This window comes from Eretmochelys imbricata, chromosome 10 (assembly GCF_965152235.1).
Source record: "Eretmochelys imbricata isolate rEreImb1 chromosome 10, rEreImb1.hap1, whole genome shotgun sequence".
NCBI lineage: Eukaryota > Metazoa > Chordata > Testudines > Cheloniidae > Eretmochelys > Eretmochelys imbricata.
The window spans coordinates 16,676,413-16,693,166 of NC_135581.1; the positions used below are offsets into that span (position 1 = coordinate 16,676,413).

The window sequence follows — 16,754 nt, forward strand, 5'->3', positions numbered from 1 at the left end:
TTAAGTATTTTTAATTGATAATGTTCAATGTTTCCATACTTATACATACCTTACTTTCAGTAGATAAATATTAACAAAAACGAAGCATATGAACTTAGCAATTTATTCAATATATGCAAGCCCACAAGTTAATTATCTATTAATTCAAATGTCAGAATATTAATCTAAACAGGCTGATTGTAACTTATGTATAATGTAATTGGCATACAGTGAAGAGTCCAGTTTGAATCTGCCTCAGTTTTTTTTCCTACTACAACTCATCAACGAAAGGGGTATTTCCCAAGTTCCCGCTAGCTGCCATTGATTTCTTCCCATCAACAAACTTCTTTGCAGCCTGAAAAGAAATAAATAAAAATTGGACATTAAGGAAACATCCATTAGGCACACTGAACAAGCTTATCTCATTGCTTCAGAGTCCCAGCTTCAACTAATTTATGGAATCAGCAATGTAATATTTCTTATGGTGATGATTTTTAATAAGCTGTCTAAACTGTCTCAGTTTGACAGATTAATGATATCAGCCTGAAGAATGTAGAAAAGTAGTAACTTTTCCCAGCTCTCTGAAGTGGTCATACATATGCCTAATGTAGAAAATATTTTCTATTTAGGTCAGAAAAGCAGCAGAAAGGTCGAGTGTATCAATCACTGAAGGTAGAGTCAGGAAACCTAGGTTCTATTCCCAGTTTGACCAGTGACCTCCTGTGTAACCTGAGCAAGTCACTTCGCTGCTCTATGAACTCTATGTCCCTCCCACCTTTTGTCTGTCTTGTCTATTTATATTATAAGCTCTTTGGGGTAGAGACCATCTCTTACGACAGGTTTATACAGTGCTGAGCGCAATGGAGCCTCTAGGTACTACTGTCATTCAAATGAGTAATAGCAGCTTTGTGAAGAGATTTTGATGTTCTAGATTTGTTTTCCCCACTAGATTTCCAGATGGAATTTGTTCAGTTCAGAAACCAAGATTATAATAATTATTACCACTAGCACAGCATCTCAATAAAATCCTGTGAGGTATTCATTTTGCTTCTTACAATCACACCCTAGGGTTGAATCCTCCATAACCTTACTCAGGTGGAGGATTCCCTACTGACATCAGTGGGACATCTCCTGACTGTAGTTTTGTATGGTTAGGTAAATAGCTGGAATTTTTCCTATGTTTACTTGTAATGGTAGAATTCAGCTAAATTCTCACAGCTATATTGACTTTGCCATATACAATATTAAAGATTGTTCCCATCAGTAAACTAAGCAGACAACTGAAAAGGCATAGCTAGCAGAGATTTGTAAGCATCATAGAACCACTTTTTACAGGGTCCCTGTATACATATTCTATACACCCAGAAGAGTATGCTAGTCATAATTGTGCATAGCAAAGCTTATATGGAATCATTCTGTAAACAATGTGTATGGACATATTTACTTACATTCACAATATCAGCAGTGGCTATGGAGTCAATGTTTTGAATTACAGCTGTTGGGGATGTATATATACCAGATGCCAATGCCTCGGAACCGATTTCATCAAGTAACCCATCTGAGGTCTCAACTAACATCAAGTATGTGGCTTTCAGATGATTTCTGCCAAACAAAGTGTTGAGAATATCTGAGTAAGTAAATCTTGCAATGTTACTCAGTAGTTATAGACTAAATTAGAACTCCCAGTTGTGTGTAGTTTTATGCACTTCGGGCTCTTAACTTCACTTCTGCTTTAATGCCCACCTCTGAAGCATTAGCATTCTGGGGATAAGCACCCTGCGATACTGGGATATTTTTATGGCTCTTCAACTCAATGATTTAAAGTCTCCTGCTGTGTTGAAACAGAAGCTTTCTCTTATGAGTATGGGAGCCTAAAACATATGATCAGCTGAAGAGGTAACAGAACTATTCAAAAGGACAAATTCCAGAAAGCTGAGAGGTAAGGTGGCAGAGGACCTCCCACCCCCTGCAATGGTAAGAAAGCTCTGGAAAGATTTTCAAGGGTCAGATACCAACTAGAGGCAGAAATAAAAGATGGAACCCTCAAGCAGGGCCTAAGGTAGGTATCAGCACACTACCCTTTCTCCAGTAGCGAGGGAATTTTTTTTTTTTAAAACTTCTGGCTGGAATGTGAATATTTCAAGCCTTGTTGGGCAACTTTCAAACAAATTTAAAGAATGTGATCATTTCAGTATTTTCTAGCCATAGATGTTCAAGTTTTAGCGTTGGCAGTTTTTTGAAAATTAGAGATTTCTGGTTTTAGGTTTAAAACTAATTATCAGGTCTCACCTAGAAAAGTAGAGACAGTTTTACTGCAAGGTGTAAACAATTAACAAAAACAATTAACACTTTTCTGTATAATAGGTTAGTGCTTCGTTTAAAGAACTGTAGCATAATACTTTTTGTTCCCTTATTATTTATTTGCCTCAAGCAGGTTCCCATTGCTAGTCACAATCTAGTTTATGAAAGTTAGTGTTTATTTTTTATTTTTAAAAGTAAAATAGTAACAGTTTAATCCAAAATGATGATCTATGGCACACACTATAATTGAGAAGTAGCGTTAATGTTATGACTGAATTCAACTAGGGCCACTAATACCTGCATCAAACAGTAATAATAATTATTTTTTTTTAAACTACACCCCAACTACAGGAAAAATTAGCAACATACTCCAAGGAAGATAATACGGAGAAAAACATTGCAGAAGAAAAAAAAGTAGTGAAATTTATCTATATATATTAAGAAGATTTGTATTCAGTGCTATAAATAAATCAACAGGTAAAAGATTTAACATCTGGCTGATGAGAAAGGATATGATAATTTGTTTATCATGTTTTGTATGCAATCATGCAAAGTGTAACACCAATTTTCTTTAAGTTCTACATACAATCTTATAATAAATAGATTTATATACGCAAGGACTCAGTCACTTCTATTCACTGCCTGCAGCTGAATCTCCTGTGGGCTGTAATACTTCGGCCTAATTCTGGCTGTTAGGTTTAATGTGTAGCAGTGGCCATTATATACAGAAGGTCAGATCAGATGATCTGGTAGTTTCTTCTGGCCTTAAACTCTATGGGTATGCCTACACTGCAATTAGACACCCGGGGCTGGCTCGTGCCAGCTGACACAGGCTCAGGCAAAAGGGCTATTTAACGGTAGACATTCAGGCATGGGCACTATGATCCTGTGAGTTGGGAAAGTCCCAGAACTTGGGCTGCAGCCCAAGCCCGAACATCTACACAGCAATTAAACAGACCCTTAGCCCAAGTCAGCTGGCACAGATTCAGCTGCAGGTTTTTAATGGCAATATAGCTATACCCTATGACTTGGGATAGTTGTTGAATTTTACTGCTTTAATTTAGAACAGAAAAATCACAATACAATCCCAGAAATTAACTGCACCTTAATTATTACAGTTGTACCCCTCTGTACTATTAGTTAGCTATTGTGTTTGCAGGCCTGCAAATCAGGAACTTCCAAAACTGTTAGTTTTGCCATCAGAGACGTGGCAATATTACTTTCTTACTTTATAGGGCTTTCAAGATTAGATACTTACTGTCCTTGAATAACGCACCACCATCAATTTAATGCTTTACGTTTTCAAAACATTTTAAAAATACCATTTGCAGGTCCTCAATATTAGTGTTTTGAAGATGTAAGTGCATGCTAAATATTGCTGGTTGGGGAATCATCTCAGTGTTATCTTGTAGGGAATTTCCTAAATAAAGCAGTTTAGAGAAGTATTTAAACTGGAATTGTATACTCTTGTGTGCTATAATTAAATCACAGCTTCTGCTGACAGCTGTCATTTACATCTAATGAAGTAGTTAACAGTAAGCTATTCTTTAAGAACACTTTTTGCTGATTTAAAAAGTTTCTATAGGAATTGCTGCTAGCATAGAATTTGCTGTCATTTTCTTAACAGCAACAGCAATACTTTAATTGGGTAGGTAGTGTATACCATTCCCATCCCTGCATGCTTTTGCTAGGTATAATTACAAAGGAATGAGTCTCAACCAAGGTAGTTGTACCGTACACCTACGCAGTTGAAACTGTTGCCCTACAGAAGCCTCTTTATAAATGCTTACTGACAGGAAGCTGAGCATCTGATGTTAAAACTCCACTTCTATAACAAATTAAAGCAGTGACACTCAGACCTCAGAGCCAAACTAGTGATCAACATTACCTAAAAGTTACAGGAGTGTAAATTCATTGTTTCATTTACTATAATACTATATATTCATATTTAAACAGTATGTTAATATATATGAATTCTCACAGAAAAATGATTGACCAAATATTATTTTATCAACTACAATTGGTTAATAACAGAAAAAGCATCCTGATCGGTTAATAATTAAATCAGTGTTTTAATATCAATTGCTATAAAGAGCCACTTGCAGCTTGAAAGCCCCAGTCTGAGTATCACTGAATTAAAGTGTTTATTAGACTTTTTTGTATCAACTTACTTAGCCCTTGTGACATCTTCATCAGTGATACTGCCCTGAGCAATTCCCTTTACCTGGTTCAAAGCAGCCTTAATGACCTAGGACAAAAGTTAAGCAGTTTTTTAAATTTGGCACTAATGGCTTGATCATTCCCAACCCACAAGGAGACTTCTCTTTACTGAGCAGAAACAAAAGACATTAAGTTTGAAAGGCTGCTTCACCTGTTTCACATTCCATTTTATTGGATCATCATTCTTCTCAACCTCCTCATATATTAACAGCCTCCTCCAATAACTATTCTACGCTGTATTCAGTCAGGGGGGCTAACAAAAAAGTTTAGTCTGTGCTTTGAATCTCATACTGCCTCCAAAATGATCCCAAGTCCTTACACCAAATAAAATGCGATCACACTCTCTTCCCCCATTAGATTCAAACCCAGCTCTCACAGATGATCAATTCAGCCAGGTTTCTGCCAGCAGCCTAGTTCATTAGCATCCATTTCAAAATGGATACATTTAACTACTTATATTCAGCAATCTCAAGAATGCCTTCATTACTGCTACTTTATTTTTGTACTTGTACTTCCCCAAAAACAAGCCCTATTCCCTGCTTTGAGGAGTTAAGTCTTGTATCAATAATGCAATGTTAGTTTAAATCCAAGTCAAAAGAAACATTTCAAACTCTTGTTCAAACTACTAGATAGTTACACTAATAACTAGAATTTAATAAGCCAATATATCTGATCAAACCAACAAATTCTAATCAGCAACTTACCTCCCCAGCAGCAGAAGCCTGGGATATAGTATAAATCCCAAAGAGTCCAGAATCAGAGTAATTGACATTAAATGCTGCAGCCTGTGAAACAAAATTTTCAGTTACTGTTCCAATAATGAAGATTGGATACTCAATTTCTCCTTCAACAAAATAGCTACCAGTGGTATCTAATATGCTAGAATTTAGAAAGATGGGTTCCTTCTGTTGAAATGAAACCAATTAGGGTAGAAGACATTCCATGAAATATTTTTAATTTGTGTGCTAATGATTAAAAGAAAGGTTCTAGCATAGGGGGCTTTAATCTCTCAAAGGACAAGAACAGTTTGGTATATATTTTTCTATTGCATTTGTTTTTTCTTGGGAAGGAAAGTTGCAATAAACCTTTAAGCTTACATCAAATGGTTGATTAGTTGTCTTAGCGATAGCTTGGAACAGTTTGCTGGAAATATTGCTTCCCCTTTTAATAAGAGGCCCTGCACCTAGAATATGCTGAAGGACACTGAACGCATTTGCTTCTGCACTTCCAGTAGCAACTCCTTCTGCTACTATGGCAGCATGGACAAGGCTTTCACCATTCTGTTCCCTGATTTCACCTGAAAATAAGAACAAAGAAATTATAGTTAAAAATATAATGTATTAAACTTAATATGTGAATTAGTTCTTATCATATACTTCCAACAGTGGTTTCTAGTCAGTAAAGAAGAAAAGCCATTAATGAAGTTTAGTTGTAATATTAAGTCCACAGGATCTTGTTCCAAATATTGACAGTGGACATCAGCATTGACAGTTCAAGAAAAATAATCCCCTTGTTTTATAAAAACAGAAAAGGTGTAAGCCTTACTTTTTCACAACTTTCCCATAATCAAAGGGCCAAATTCAGTGGAGATATACTTGCGTATTCCAGGTCTGAATATGGTCTAATGGCTTGTCTGTATGGTGATTTAGTGCATGGGAAGCCAGGGTATGAATCTACAGTGCACCAGCCTGCCAGGCACTAACTGGCCATGGGGACCATGCTGCTGCACACTACAAGTTTGTAGTATGTCAAAGCGCACATATGGAATTAGTGCATGTCTGCAGAGTTCACACAGTTATTTAAGCGTACAGCAGGCTGGTGTGCAGTAGATTTATACGCTAGCTTGCTGTGCACTAAATCACTGTATAGACAAGACCTTAGACCCCCTATTGCAAAAGCTACAAAATCCATTGAATATCTGCCTGAAGGGAACGAGTTCTCACTCAATAGCTAGATTTTGACTGTCTGAAAGATTACTTATTCCACATTTTAGCCAACCCAAACGTAGTCCAGTTATCACCTAATTTTCTGACTTAAGACTGTTTTCAGCTGGTTGCAGAAATAACCAGATTGTTTGAATATTAGTCCAAGATACTGCATCAAAAGACCTGAACTGGTACTCAAAGTTTGTTATGAAATATTTAGTGGCCTTCCTGGAAAGTGAGCTTTTCAATACTCCCAGGTATCCCTTTGTTACCTTCCACACCCCTGGGACACTTTACTGTTTCAAGTACACAAATTCTGGTATGGTGCCACTAGGTTGTGTGTTTTCACTTTATGGAATATAGTGGAAGGATGGCCCTGTGTTTAAGGCACTGGACTGGAGGTTAGATGATTTGGATTCAGTTCCCAGTTTTGCCACAGACTGTTCGCCATCTTTGTCTTGCCCTTTGTCTATTTACATTGAAAACTGTCTCTATTCCTGTGTTTGTAAAGTACATAGTACAATGGGGGAATCAATCTCAACTGGGCTCTTGAGGTCATACTTAAGTCTTAATAGAGAAGACCAGCACAAACCTTGTAGTTACCAAAAAAAAACCCACCCCAAACATACACAGACTGTGTTTACCTCCACGATATTGGGCCTTAACACCAGAAGAACCAGCCCCGCTCCTGATATTTAGAAATTGCTGTCCAACTTGTTTTAGTTCAGAATGGCTTACACCTGCAATATATTTGTATTAAAAAGAATCACATGTAAATTAACAGTATTAGAAAATTAACTAGAGATGGCTAACAATAAGTAATTTAGATGTACTTTAAGAGTGCTACTTGTAGAGATGAAGTTTGATTACTTGTATAGTTTTCTTTTAGTGCACAGTATGACACACAAGACATACCTAGTCCCACCAGAGCCATTCTTGCACTTGTGAAGTTGTTCTGTACAAACTGGTGCAGCTGCAACAATAATGTTGTGCGTGTTAGGATATTTCCACAAATAATAATAATAAAAAAGGCAACAACCATGTGTCAGGTTACTCATTTGAAGTTTTTCTAGTGGCAAAGATCCTTCTAGGTGTCTATTTTGGTAATACTGAAGAACCCTTTAAAGCAGTGGTCTCCAACTTTAAGCAGAAGATCACTTTTTGAATTTAAGTGCAACCCAGGATCTACCCCACCCCTTCCCTGAGGCCCAGACCTGCTCACTCCATCCCCCCTCCCTCCATTGCTCGTTCTCCCCCACCTGCATTCACTTTCACCGAGCCGGGGCAGGGGTTGCAGGCTCTGTGCTAGGGCCGAGGGTTTTGGAGTGTGGGAGGGGGCTCCAGTCTGAGCCTGGGGCAGAGGGTTGGGGTGCAAGCTCTGGGAGGGAGTTTGGGTGCAGGAAGGAGCTCTGGGATTGGGCAGGGGGTTAGGGGGCAGGAGGGGGTGCAGGCGGGGGTGCAGGCTCTGGAAGTTTGGGTGCAGAAGGGGACTCAGGGCTGGGGGTTCGGGGTGCAGGCTCCAGCTGGGTGGCACTTTCCCAGAGCAGCAGGGCTAAGGCATGCTCCCTGCCTGCCACAGCACCACGCTGCTCCCAGAAGCTGCCAGCATGTCCCTGCGGCCCCTCCCTGCAGCTCCCATTGGCCGCAATTCCCCATTCTCGGCTCATGGGAGCTGCGGGGGTGGTGCCTACAGGCAGGAGCAGTGTGTGGAAACCCCTTCCCCCATGCAGGGACATGGTGGCCGCTTCCGGGAGTGGAGTGGGGCCAGGGCAGGCAGGGAGCCTGCCTTAGCCCCACTGAGCCACTGGACTTTTAGCGGCTGGAGACTGTGACTGACTGGCAGAGGCTCGGTCGATCGCAGTCTATCGGTTGGTGACCACTGCTTTAAAGACTCTTTCACAGAGCAAAGGTGGTGGTGTCACTAGCATGAAAAAGCTGTTACAAATAGAATTGGACGTCCAATGTCTTAGGTCAATAAGGAAGTTTAAAAAAAGATGGTATCTACAATTGCTTTGACTCAAAGGAGTGCTGTTTAAATATTTCCAAAGTTTACCAGGAATCAGGTCATCTACAGAACTAGTTCAATTTTTATAAAAACCATGAAAGAAAAACCTCAAGCCGTGAATAAAGTTTGATCTTGCAGTAGCACTTGTTGTCACTGCAAAAGTGACAACAGTTGCCAGTTGCACAGAGTTTAGGGATGCAGATAATTTCCTTTTTAAAAAAGCATGCTCTAATCGTAATGGGAAATTCTGTCCATCAATCTCTGCAAGGAGAAATTACAAACATACTTCCCTAAATGCATAAACTTAAAACTCCAAACTGTTACGCACACAAATCGTAAGCTGGAAAGAGCCAGACCCACCTGATTTTTTATTGAGTTTATTTATTCTGAGTGGCCTCGAGAGAACTGCAGTTTTAGCTCTTAAACTACTGTTAATTTTCACTGCAGTTCTGTAAGTAGCTGTATCCATTGTTCAAATATTGTAATTCTGACTGCAGCAAGTCTTGATGCTTCCAACAGCAGTTGTTTACAGGAGAGACTGTTTTATGCACTCTCCCCGCAGTGGCAGAAGCGTACTACTGTCCTATGTGGAAGTCACTAGCTCTTTGTACATGGATATCTGCACTTCAGTGCAGGTCCTATTGATAAATAATAGAAAGCCAGACATATAATACAATGTAGCCTTTTCAAAGGCTTTGGAATCACAGTTGATAAGAGCCACATGAAAATTTTATACCCAATAACTGAATTTACAGTCAGAAAAAGGCTGACTTTACTTCAGCATCAGACTAACATTTGAGATGAGGACGCATCTATATAAGGAGTATTATTTTGGGAGAATTGAATAAGCCAAAAATGCAGCTTTAAGTGTCATGAGAGAATAGTTTTATAAAAGAAACTAGAGTTGCAGATTCACATCTGTCTCTTTATACTGTGGCTACAATATGTAAGATATATATTCTTACCTGCTCTGGTGTAATTTTCCCAATCGCATAATCTGGACAGTACAAGGAGTTAGCAAGAGCATTCCGATAAGCTGCAGCATGCAAGTTTTCAAGAACACCTAAAAAAAATGAACAGAAGAAACACTCTTACAAAAATGTAGTTTAATAGCTACTTTCACTGAAGAGTAGAGATGGGATGAACATAGGAACTGCGAAAATGGATCAGCATCGTGGTCTGTCTCATCCAGTATCCATTCAGCATCAGATGCTTCAGGGGAAATCACAAGAAATCCTGTATTAGGCAGAGGTCGAATAATCCAGGAGGTCTCATCTTTATCCCTAAAAATTAGAAATTGTCTTAAACCCTAATGCATTGCTTTAAAAAAAAATTAGCATTAAATTTTAACAAATCTGGATATTCTTATTATCCATAGCGAAGTCCAATCCCTCTTTGAATCTCAGTTCTTCACCAGAACAGCACTCTGTGGCAATTAAACTGAAGTCATTACGCATTGTGTAAAAAAGTATTTTCCCTCTACCACTTTTGGATATCCTGTCACTTGATTTCATTGAGTGGCCCTTGTTCTCATGTCCTGAGTCAGGGAGAACAGACACTTCCTGTTTACCTTTTATAATACTAATAATTTGTGTACTTTATGTTCCCCCTCATACATCTCCTTTCTAAAGCGAACAATCCCAGTTTTTTCTTTATCACACCCCTCTGAACCCTTTCAGAGCTTTATTGTTCTGAATGTTGACTTAATGATAAAGCTGACGTTCAACCCTCAATGGTCTTTTGCCTAAGTACTACATACACAATAATACAACATATAATAGTCAGCAACATATAGATCTGAAACCCTTCCTCCAATAGCTACATACAAACAGGATGGGTTTAAGAACAGCGCATACTTAACGTTATATTTTCTTGCTTTTGTGGGTTTGGTGTTACATCCATATTACTTCTTTTTTCTTTAAGACCTGACATGGTAGATCATGCTTACAAACCCTTTTAAAAATGGGAGTGTTTAGGCAGTTTAGTACTTTTACAGAAGAAGCTGTAATGTTTCATCAAAAGTAATAATTGTTTATTGTGCAAATATACGACATATCTATGTTTTTATAAATTATCTTAAGTACCCCTTATGAATACTATTGTATAAAAATATGCAGCTTTTAATAGTTCGATATCTTGGTCACAAAAGAGTTTCATCAAAATATCCTAAGTATGGCTTGCAGACAAACCACCTATTTTCAGATAAGCTTAAAGAAACCAACACGATTCAATGTTATCATTAAAAAATACTTATTTGAACATCACCTGTTCTTCAATGTGTCAGAGTTTTAGGAAAAGTGCCTGTGCTTCAAAATAAGCTACCAGTTTCCCAGAGAAAGAAATAGGATTCAACAGGGCATGACAGTTTGGAGACTTCAATATGATTAAATGATCCAAAACAATGAGTGTCATACAGGAATACTAGTATTACTTAGATGATAGAGATCTTGAGACTTGAGCCCTAAGTTATGCAGATATCCTGAAACAATCTCACCTCTTTGTTGGGTTATTACTAATATACTGATGTAAGACTAGATTGTAATTTAGATTAGTTTAATGAAAATGTTTGTTTTAGATAGCATAGGTAGTAAAATTCCATAGAACTTCAAGAAGCCATTTATCCATTCAATCCTAAATAGCTTTCTATTAAGAAAGTTTTTATAATGCAAACGCCTTTTTTTTATAAGATGGGCTTACCATGCTCTCCCTCCCTATTCATTTCTGATTTCATGGAGAAACAGACAGACAACTATTACTTTCTCCAGAAGGGCAAGCGAAAAATTAACTGGAGGGATCAAATTGCTCAAAGTTAAGTGAAGAATCTTCTTTACATTTGTGGGGTGGGGGGTGTTGGGTAAATATTTTTGTGAAACTGTCATAGCTGGTCATTTAAAGCATACTTACTAACTTGTGGATTTTGAAAGACAACTGCTTTATCAACTTTTAATTGTGCCTGAAGCTCTGTTACTTCCCAAGGTCTGAATTCTGGAGCTGTAGTGACATTAATTAGGTACTCCATTACTGTATCACTGAAACAAAAAGACAAAGTTATGAAGGAATCTAGTTAAAAATTTCTTTAAATAAAAGTGAATATAAAGTAGCACATATCCAAACATATCCAAGATATACTGTACTGATAGACCATTCTGTACAATAGTAAGAGTCCAATTCCATGCTACAAAGCACACACCTGAACACTGCAAAACTGTATGTAATTAAGTACAGTACATTAATACTTTGATAAAGTAAACAATAAGGGCATATGTTAGAAGTGATGTTGTTCCCTCCCCTTAAAATAATGGTATTCCGTAGCTTAACTACTATGGTTTCTTGCAGAATATGCTTTAAACTCAATTGTTACATCTGGATACTTACACATAGTCACGTAGGCATTCAACAGAATAAGTCATGTTTTCTCTGGTGGAGGTTACACTAAACGAGAAGAAATTTCAGAAAGTTACGTTGAAGATACTGGATTTGAACATATGTTCCTTGTTGATGTAAATTTCCTTGCCCAAATTCCGGACCAGAATGCAAAAACTCCATTATTTTTAAAAAAGATTGTACTGGTCTTTTAAACATTCAAATGGATAAAAAAAAGTGCTAATGTAAAAACCATCTCCCATCTCTACACAAATTCTGAAAAATGCCAACAGCTATGAGGCATCTGTAATTCAGATACAATTTGACATTTTACCATTACATTTTTAAATTGCAAACTCAATAGAATTTAGGTAGAATTGCCCAGAAAACCTGCCAAGAGAGAAGTGTATTTCACTTTTGTCTTTCTGTTCATATTCAATAAAAACCAAGCCTCCTTAAATAAATACTTTATTAAAGTTCTTAAATAAAGTATAACCATATCCCTTTGGGGTCAAAGGTTGTATCTTCAACTTAATATCCACTGGGCAACTTTAAGATACATTGTAATAGAATATATACAAGAATGCATTAAAAAAATCAGCAATGTCTTTTGCATTTCTAAGTGTTAGTTTTTGTACTTTGAACTCCCCACCATCTAATTACAAAAACTGCTAAAAGTCATGTACACTTGTATTCTTTTGCAAATTTTTCATTTGTAAAACTATGAATAATTGATTAGGATAAAGGAATAGAGAACAAGTTATTTTTTGTCTATTACCGATCATTTTTGAAGCACGAAAAAAGCATGCTTTTTTGAAGCATTAAAAGAAGATTCATACTTCAAAGTTTACATATAATCACATAAGGCAGATCGGTCCATGTAGTTAATGTTCATTGGGCATGTTTATGTATTTATTCTTTTTTTTTTTGGCACTTTGGGTCATTTTGCACATGGAAATTTTAGCCATACTACCTACAGTTTCCATTATTTTCTCAGCAATACAGATTATCTTTAAATAATAGTTACAAACCTTAGGTTACCTCCAACAGCTTCAATGCCACGAGTAATCTTGAAGGAAGAGGCTCCCTTAGTAGTCTATAAAAACACAGAAGCAGTTTTTACACTTTTAGGTATTCCAAGAACAATTTTATTTGCATCAGGTTATTAAATATAATTCTAGGCACAACATTAAAAGATATTTCCAGTCTGTTTACCAAGAAATATTTTTTTCGTTTTCTTGTGTGTACTAACACATTTTCATAATCTTGAATTTTTAGCCAAATAACTAAAATTAACATGCTGTTAAAAAAAAAACACACATTAATTTTATCGAACACACTTAAGCAGTGGAAGATAGCTAAAACAGCATGAGCAGTATTAGGTCTACAACCATAATTAATAAGGAGGTCAGTACTCGAAAAAGATGATTTCATCTACAACCACAGATATGTCCATATATTAAATCAGATCACCAGGGAGTGAAACTGAACTCAATAAGACCTCGTAAGGCACCCTGGAGCTTAAGATGTTCTTATCAGTAAGAAAAAACTTTATTTGGACGTCAAATAGTAAATACATATTAAACATTCAATTTATCTTTTACTGCATTCTGTGTATAGCCTCATTAAAAGATTGGTGCAATCGCTCAATTTCTTACAGAGCAACGCTGAATTAATGCATCAACGGTTGTTGATGTTTGAGACACATTTCTGACTGCTAGAAAGTAACGTGTCATCAACTCATTTCTCCCAGACAACTAAAGTCATCATATGTTAACAGTTTTTTCACTAGCCACCTGTGTTCTATATGAACCAAGAAATCAGAGGTGGAATGATACATCATCATTCAGTTAAGCAATCCAGTACCTCTAGATTAATTTTAATTACGTGGGTTTCTCTAAAAGATCTCAAGCATTTCACCATTTTACCTATCTTCAAAGAATTAAATAGAGGAAAGATACCTACCAAGTTTGACGCAAGACGGAGCAAATGGGAAGTTCCCAAATTGTTGGTGGTTTCATATCTGCTACCTGCTTTAATGAACACACCAATCCTTGAAGCAGGGGAATAGTTTTCCAGAGAGGCAATCACTAAGCCATTTGGTAATTTTGTGATCTGTATAATAAAGAAAATAAAGACCTATTACAGTTTAGCAGTTCGTTAAAGGTACGGTCACCGCACTGTTCCTTTGTGATCTGATTCAGTCCAACACAAAAAAAAGTTTAAAAATATTCATTTGCACTGACCTCGAGATCCTGTGGCTGTAGATGTAACTTTCCTCGCTCTGCAGCTGCTGAGGCTTCAACTTTGGGAGCAACGCTAAGAGAATAAAACCTCTTCTAAAACAGAAAACATCATCAAGCAAGATTAAATAGGAACGTATTTCTACTCTCAAATTATATATCACTGCAGTATCTAATGGAACACATTAAGCAATAATTCAGAACATACAGTTTTGAAATACATTAACCAGTGTATGGCAGAATGGTTACCATATCTTTTACCCCGAGGGTTTAATCTGAGCAGTTTCACATTCCTGTTGGAGCCCATTCAAAAATCACACAGGTGAAGAACTACAAATTTAAGAATGATAAAATTAATTCTGCAGTCGCAGACTACTTGGGACCTTGATTATTATCACAAATGCCATATTACACTGTTGTATTAAATATTTAGTTACATGAAGATTATATGGCATACTCTGTGGTCACTACTGCAACTCACCAAGCAATTAATGACATGGAATTTAACTAAAATATAACATAACATGTGGAAGTGATACTCTTAACTCCTTGGTACAAGTGGCCCTACCCTTAGAGCGCCACCTACCAGTAAATTGACCCAACTTCACTAATAACTGCATAGATGACATGGACTTTCTTTGAAAGAAAGATTCTCAAACTTTTTTTAGCTAAGCTCCCCTTTGGAAATTCATTTCCTATATATAACACCCTCACCCCACCCCCCGTATATCCAAGGGGCTAATCACCACATGGCAGTCAAGGAAGTCTTCCGCTCCCTGCAGTGGCCCTGTCAGCCCCCACAACTTTCATAGCACAGGCTCTGTCTAATAGCGAAAGCAGACAGGGCTCTGTCCAGCAGGCAGTCAGTAGTCCTGGGGGGGCCTGGTGGTCTGTCCAGCAGAGAAAGATATCTGTTGTTGTACAGGGAGAAGAGCAAGAAGCTATGGACAGAGTCCCCTCCTGAACCCTGGTCCTTCAGCACACTTCGTAGGCCCTTGCACCCTTGATAGTCTTGTGGTGCTCTCCCACCCCCACCCCAGGGAGCGCGCCCCACTGCTTGAGAACCTCTAGTTTAGACTCAGGACTACAACGAAACTACAGCAGTAGTCAAAAGTCAGAAATGGAAGGCCTCCAAACTGAAGAGATGGACATTGGCATAAGAGCATCCCACACAGCCTATAAACCCCAAAACCAAGAAGTATAATTGAACTTCAAGTGTGAAACATTATTACCTTCTTCCTCAAATGTTAAGTTTATTTTTCATATAAAGACTCACTTTCTCCCCAAAACCCCTAGAGTAATGAGTAAAAATTAAGTGACCAAAAAACCCCCCCAAAACAACCAGACACGTTGAGGATCTGATAGAATTTTTAGGCCATTAACTTAAGTTACCATGTCTTTCTAGTTACACTATTACATGCTTTTCACTTAGCGACAGGGCTGGTTAATATATTTTGAAGCTACTTGTATCTCAATATAGGTTTTATCACCACAAAGGTGATAATTACTTCATCTCCAGACTCTTTCCTAGTTCAACTCAGTAGTACAGACATGTCTACAATTTATACAGAAAAATACTAGGGCTCCCAAGATATTTATTAGCCTACCTGTGCCACTATCTGCAACAGACAAGGCACCTTTCCCAGTAGGCCCTCAATAACGGTTAGAATTTTTTCACTACGTGCCGACACAAGTCAAGTCCGACAACCAACGGGCAGGCTAAGGCACTAACTAACAAGCTGAGGCTGCAGGTTTAAGGGCCCTACAGGGAATAGCCCTTGCGGGGGAAGGAAGGAGATCCCGTCCAGCTGCCTCCCGAGGGATTCCTCCTCCCGCAGCTGCTCACTGCGCGGCTCCCATGGGAACTCGGAGCGGCGGCCCAGGCTATCCAGCCCGGCCTCCCCCAGCAGGGAACAGGCTGCTCGTTTCTGGGAGGGAGAAGGGCAGGTAGCAGGTCCCTACGGGAGCCCCAGGGATACGGGAGCCCCAGGGAAGCTGCTCTGGCCGGGGACAGGCGAGGACTCCCACCCGCCGAGCGAGGGCCGAGCTGCGGCCGAGGTGACCTTCAGACACTCAGCCCCGCTCCCTGCCCCGGACACCGCTGCGGGCTCCGCTCCATCCTCCCCAGCCTCCCACACGCCCCTCCCTCGGTCTCAGCTCCACGCCGCACCTGAGAAGGGGGCTGCCCTCAGCCCCCTTACCCGACAGCAAGGCCAGGGTCAACCCCGCCTGGCCCGGACCCAGCCCCCTTCCAGGTGCAAGGACTCCTCGCTCTGCCCCGCCAACCGCATCCCGCCGCACTCACCGAGAGGGAACGAGCGATAGTCGGGATCCCCTTCATCCTCTCCGTGCCGCTCCCGCAGCTGCCTCCGGTGCCCCCTCAGAGAAACAAGATGGCGACACCGGAGGAAGACTCTGCCTTCCCAGCATACACCGCGTCGCCTTGACCTTCTAGCTGTAGGCGACCAGCCTCTACTGCTCCCTGTTCGGGATTGGACAGCCTAGACAGCTAGACAACCTAGACAGCCCTCTTTCACGGCTCGGCCACTGCGTCCGAATGATGTGCGGCGTGCGCCTGCGTGGGGGCGCAAAGCCCCGCCCACTCCCTCCAGTAATTCCCACGGCTCTTCATGGAGCCCCGCCTTCTCTTGTGGAGCGCCCCCTGCGGGGTGCAGGCCAGGGTTGTGCGCTGTGGCCAGCGATCCGTTCTTGTCTGGG

The 16,754-nt window shown here is 39.4% G+C and overlaps 1 protein-coding gene across 1 annotated transcript; it reads right to left on the reverse strand.

The window, feature by feature from the left end:
* Positions 1 to 89: 89 nt before the first annotated feature.
* UQCRC2 (ubiquinol-cytochrome c reductase core protein 2) lies at positions 90 to 16,510 on the reverse strand. The gene is made up of 14 exons (XM_077828031.1): positions 16,342 to 16,510; positions 14,040 to 14,132; positions 13,759 to 13,908; positions 12,825 to 12,889; positions 11,806 to 11,862; positions 11,335 to 11,459; positions 9,396 to 9,493; positions 7,341 to 7,398; positions 7,070 to 7,165; positions 5,598 to 5,797; positions 5,205 to 5,285; positions 4,452 to 4,528; positions 1,428 to 1,581; positions 90 to 334 (listed from the first exon to the last, which is right to left on the reverse strand). Exons 1-14 carry the CDS (start codon positions 16,375 to 16,377, stop codon positions 251 to 253), a joined length of 1,374 nt encoding a protein of 457 aa, XP_077684157.1. The 5' UTR covers positions 16,378 to 16,510; the 3' UTR covers positions 90 to 250.
* Positions 16,511 to 16,754: the final 244 nt, after the last annotated feature.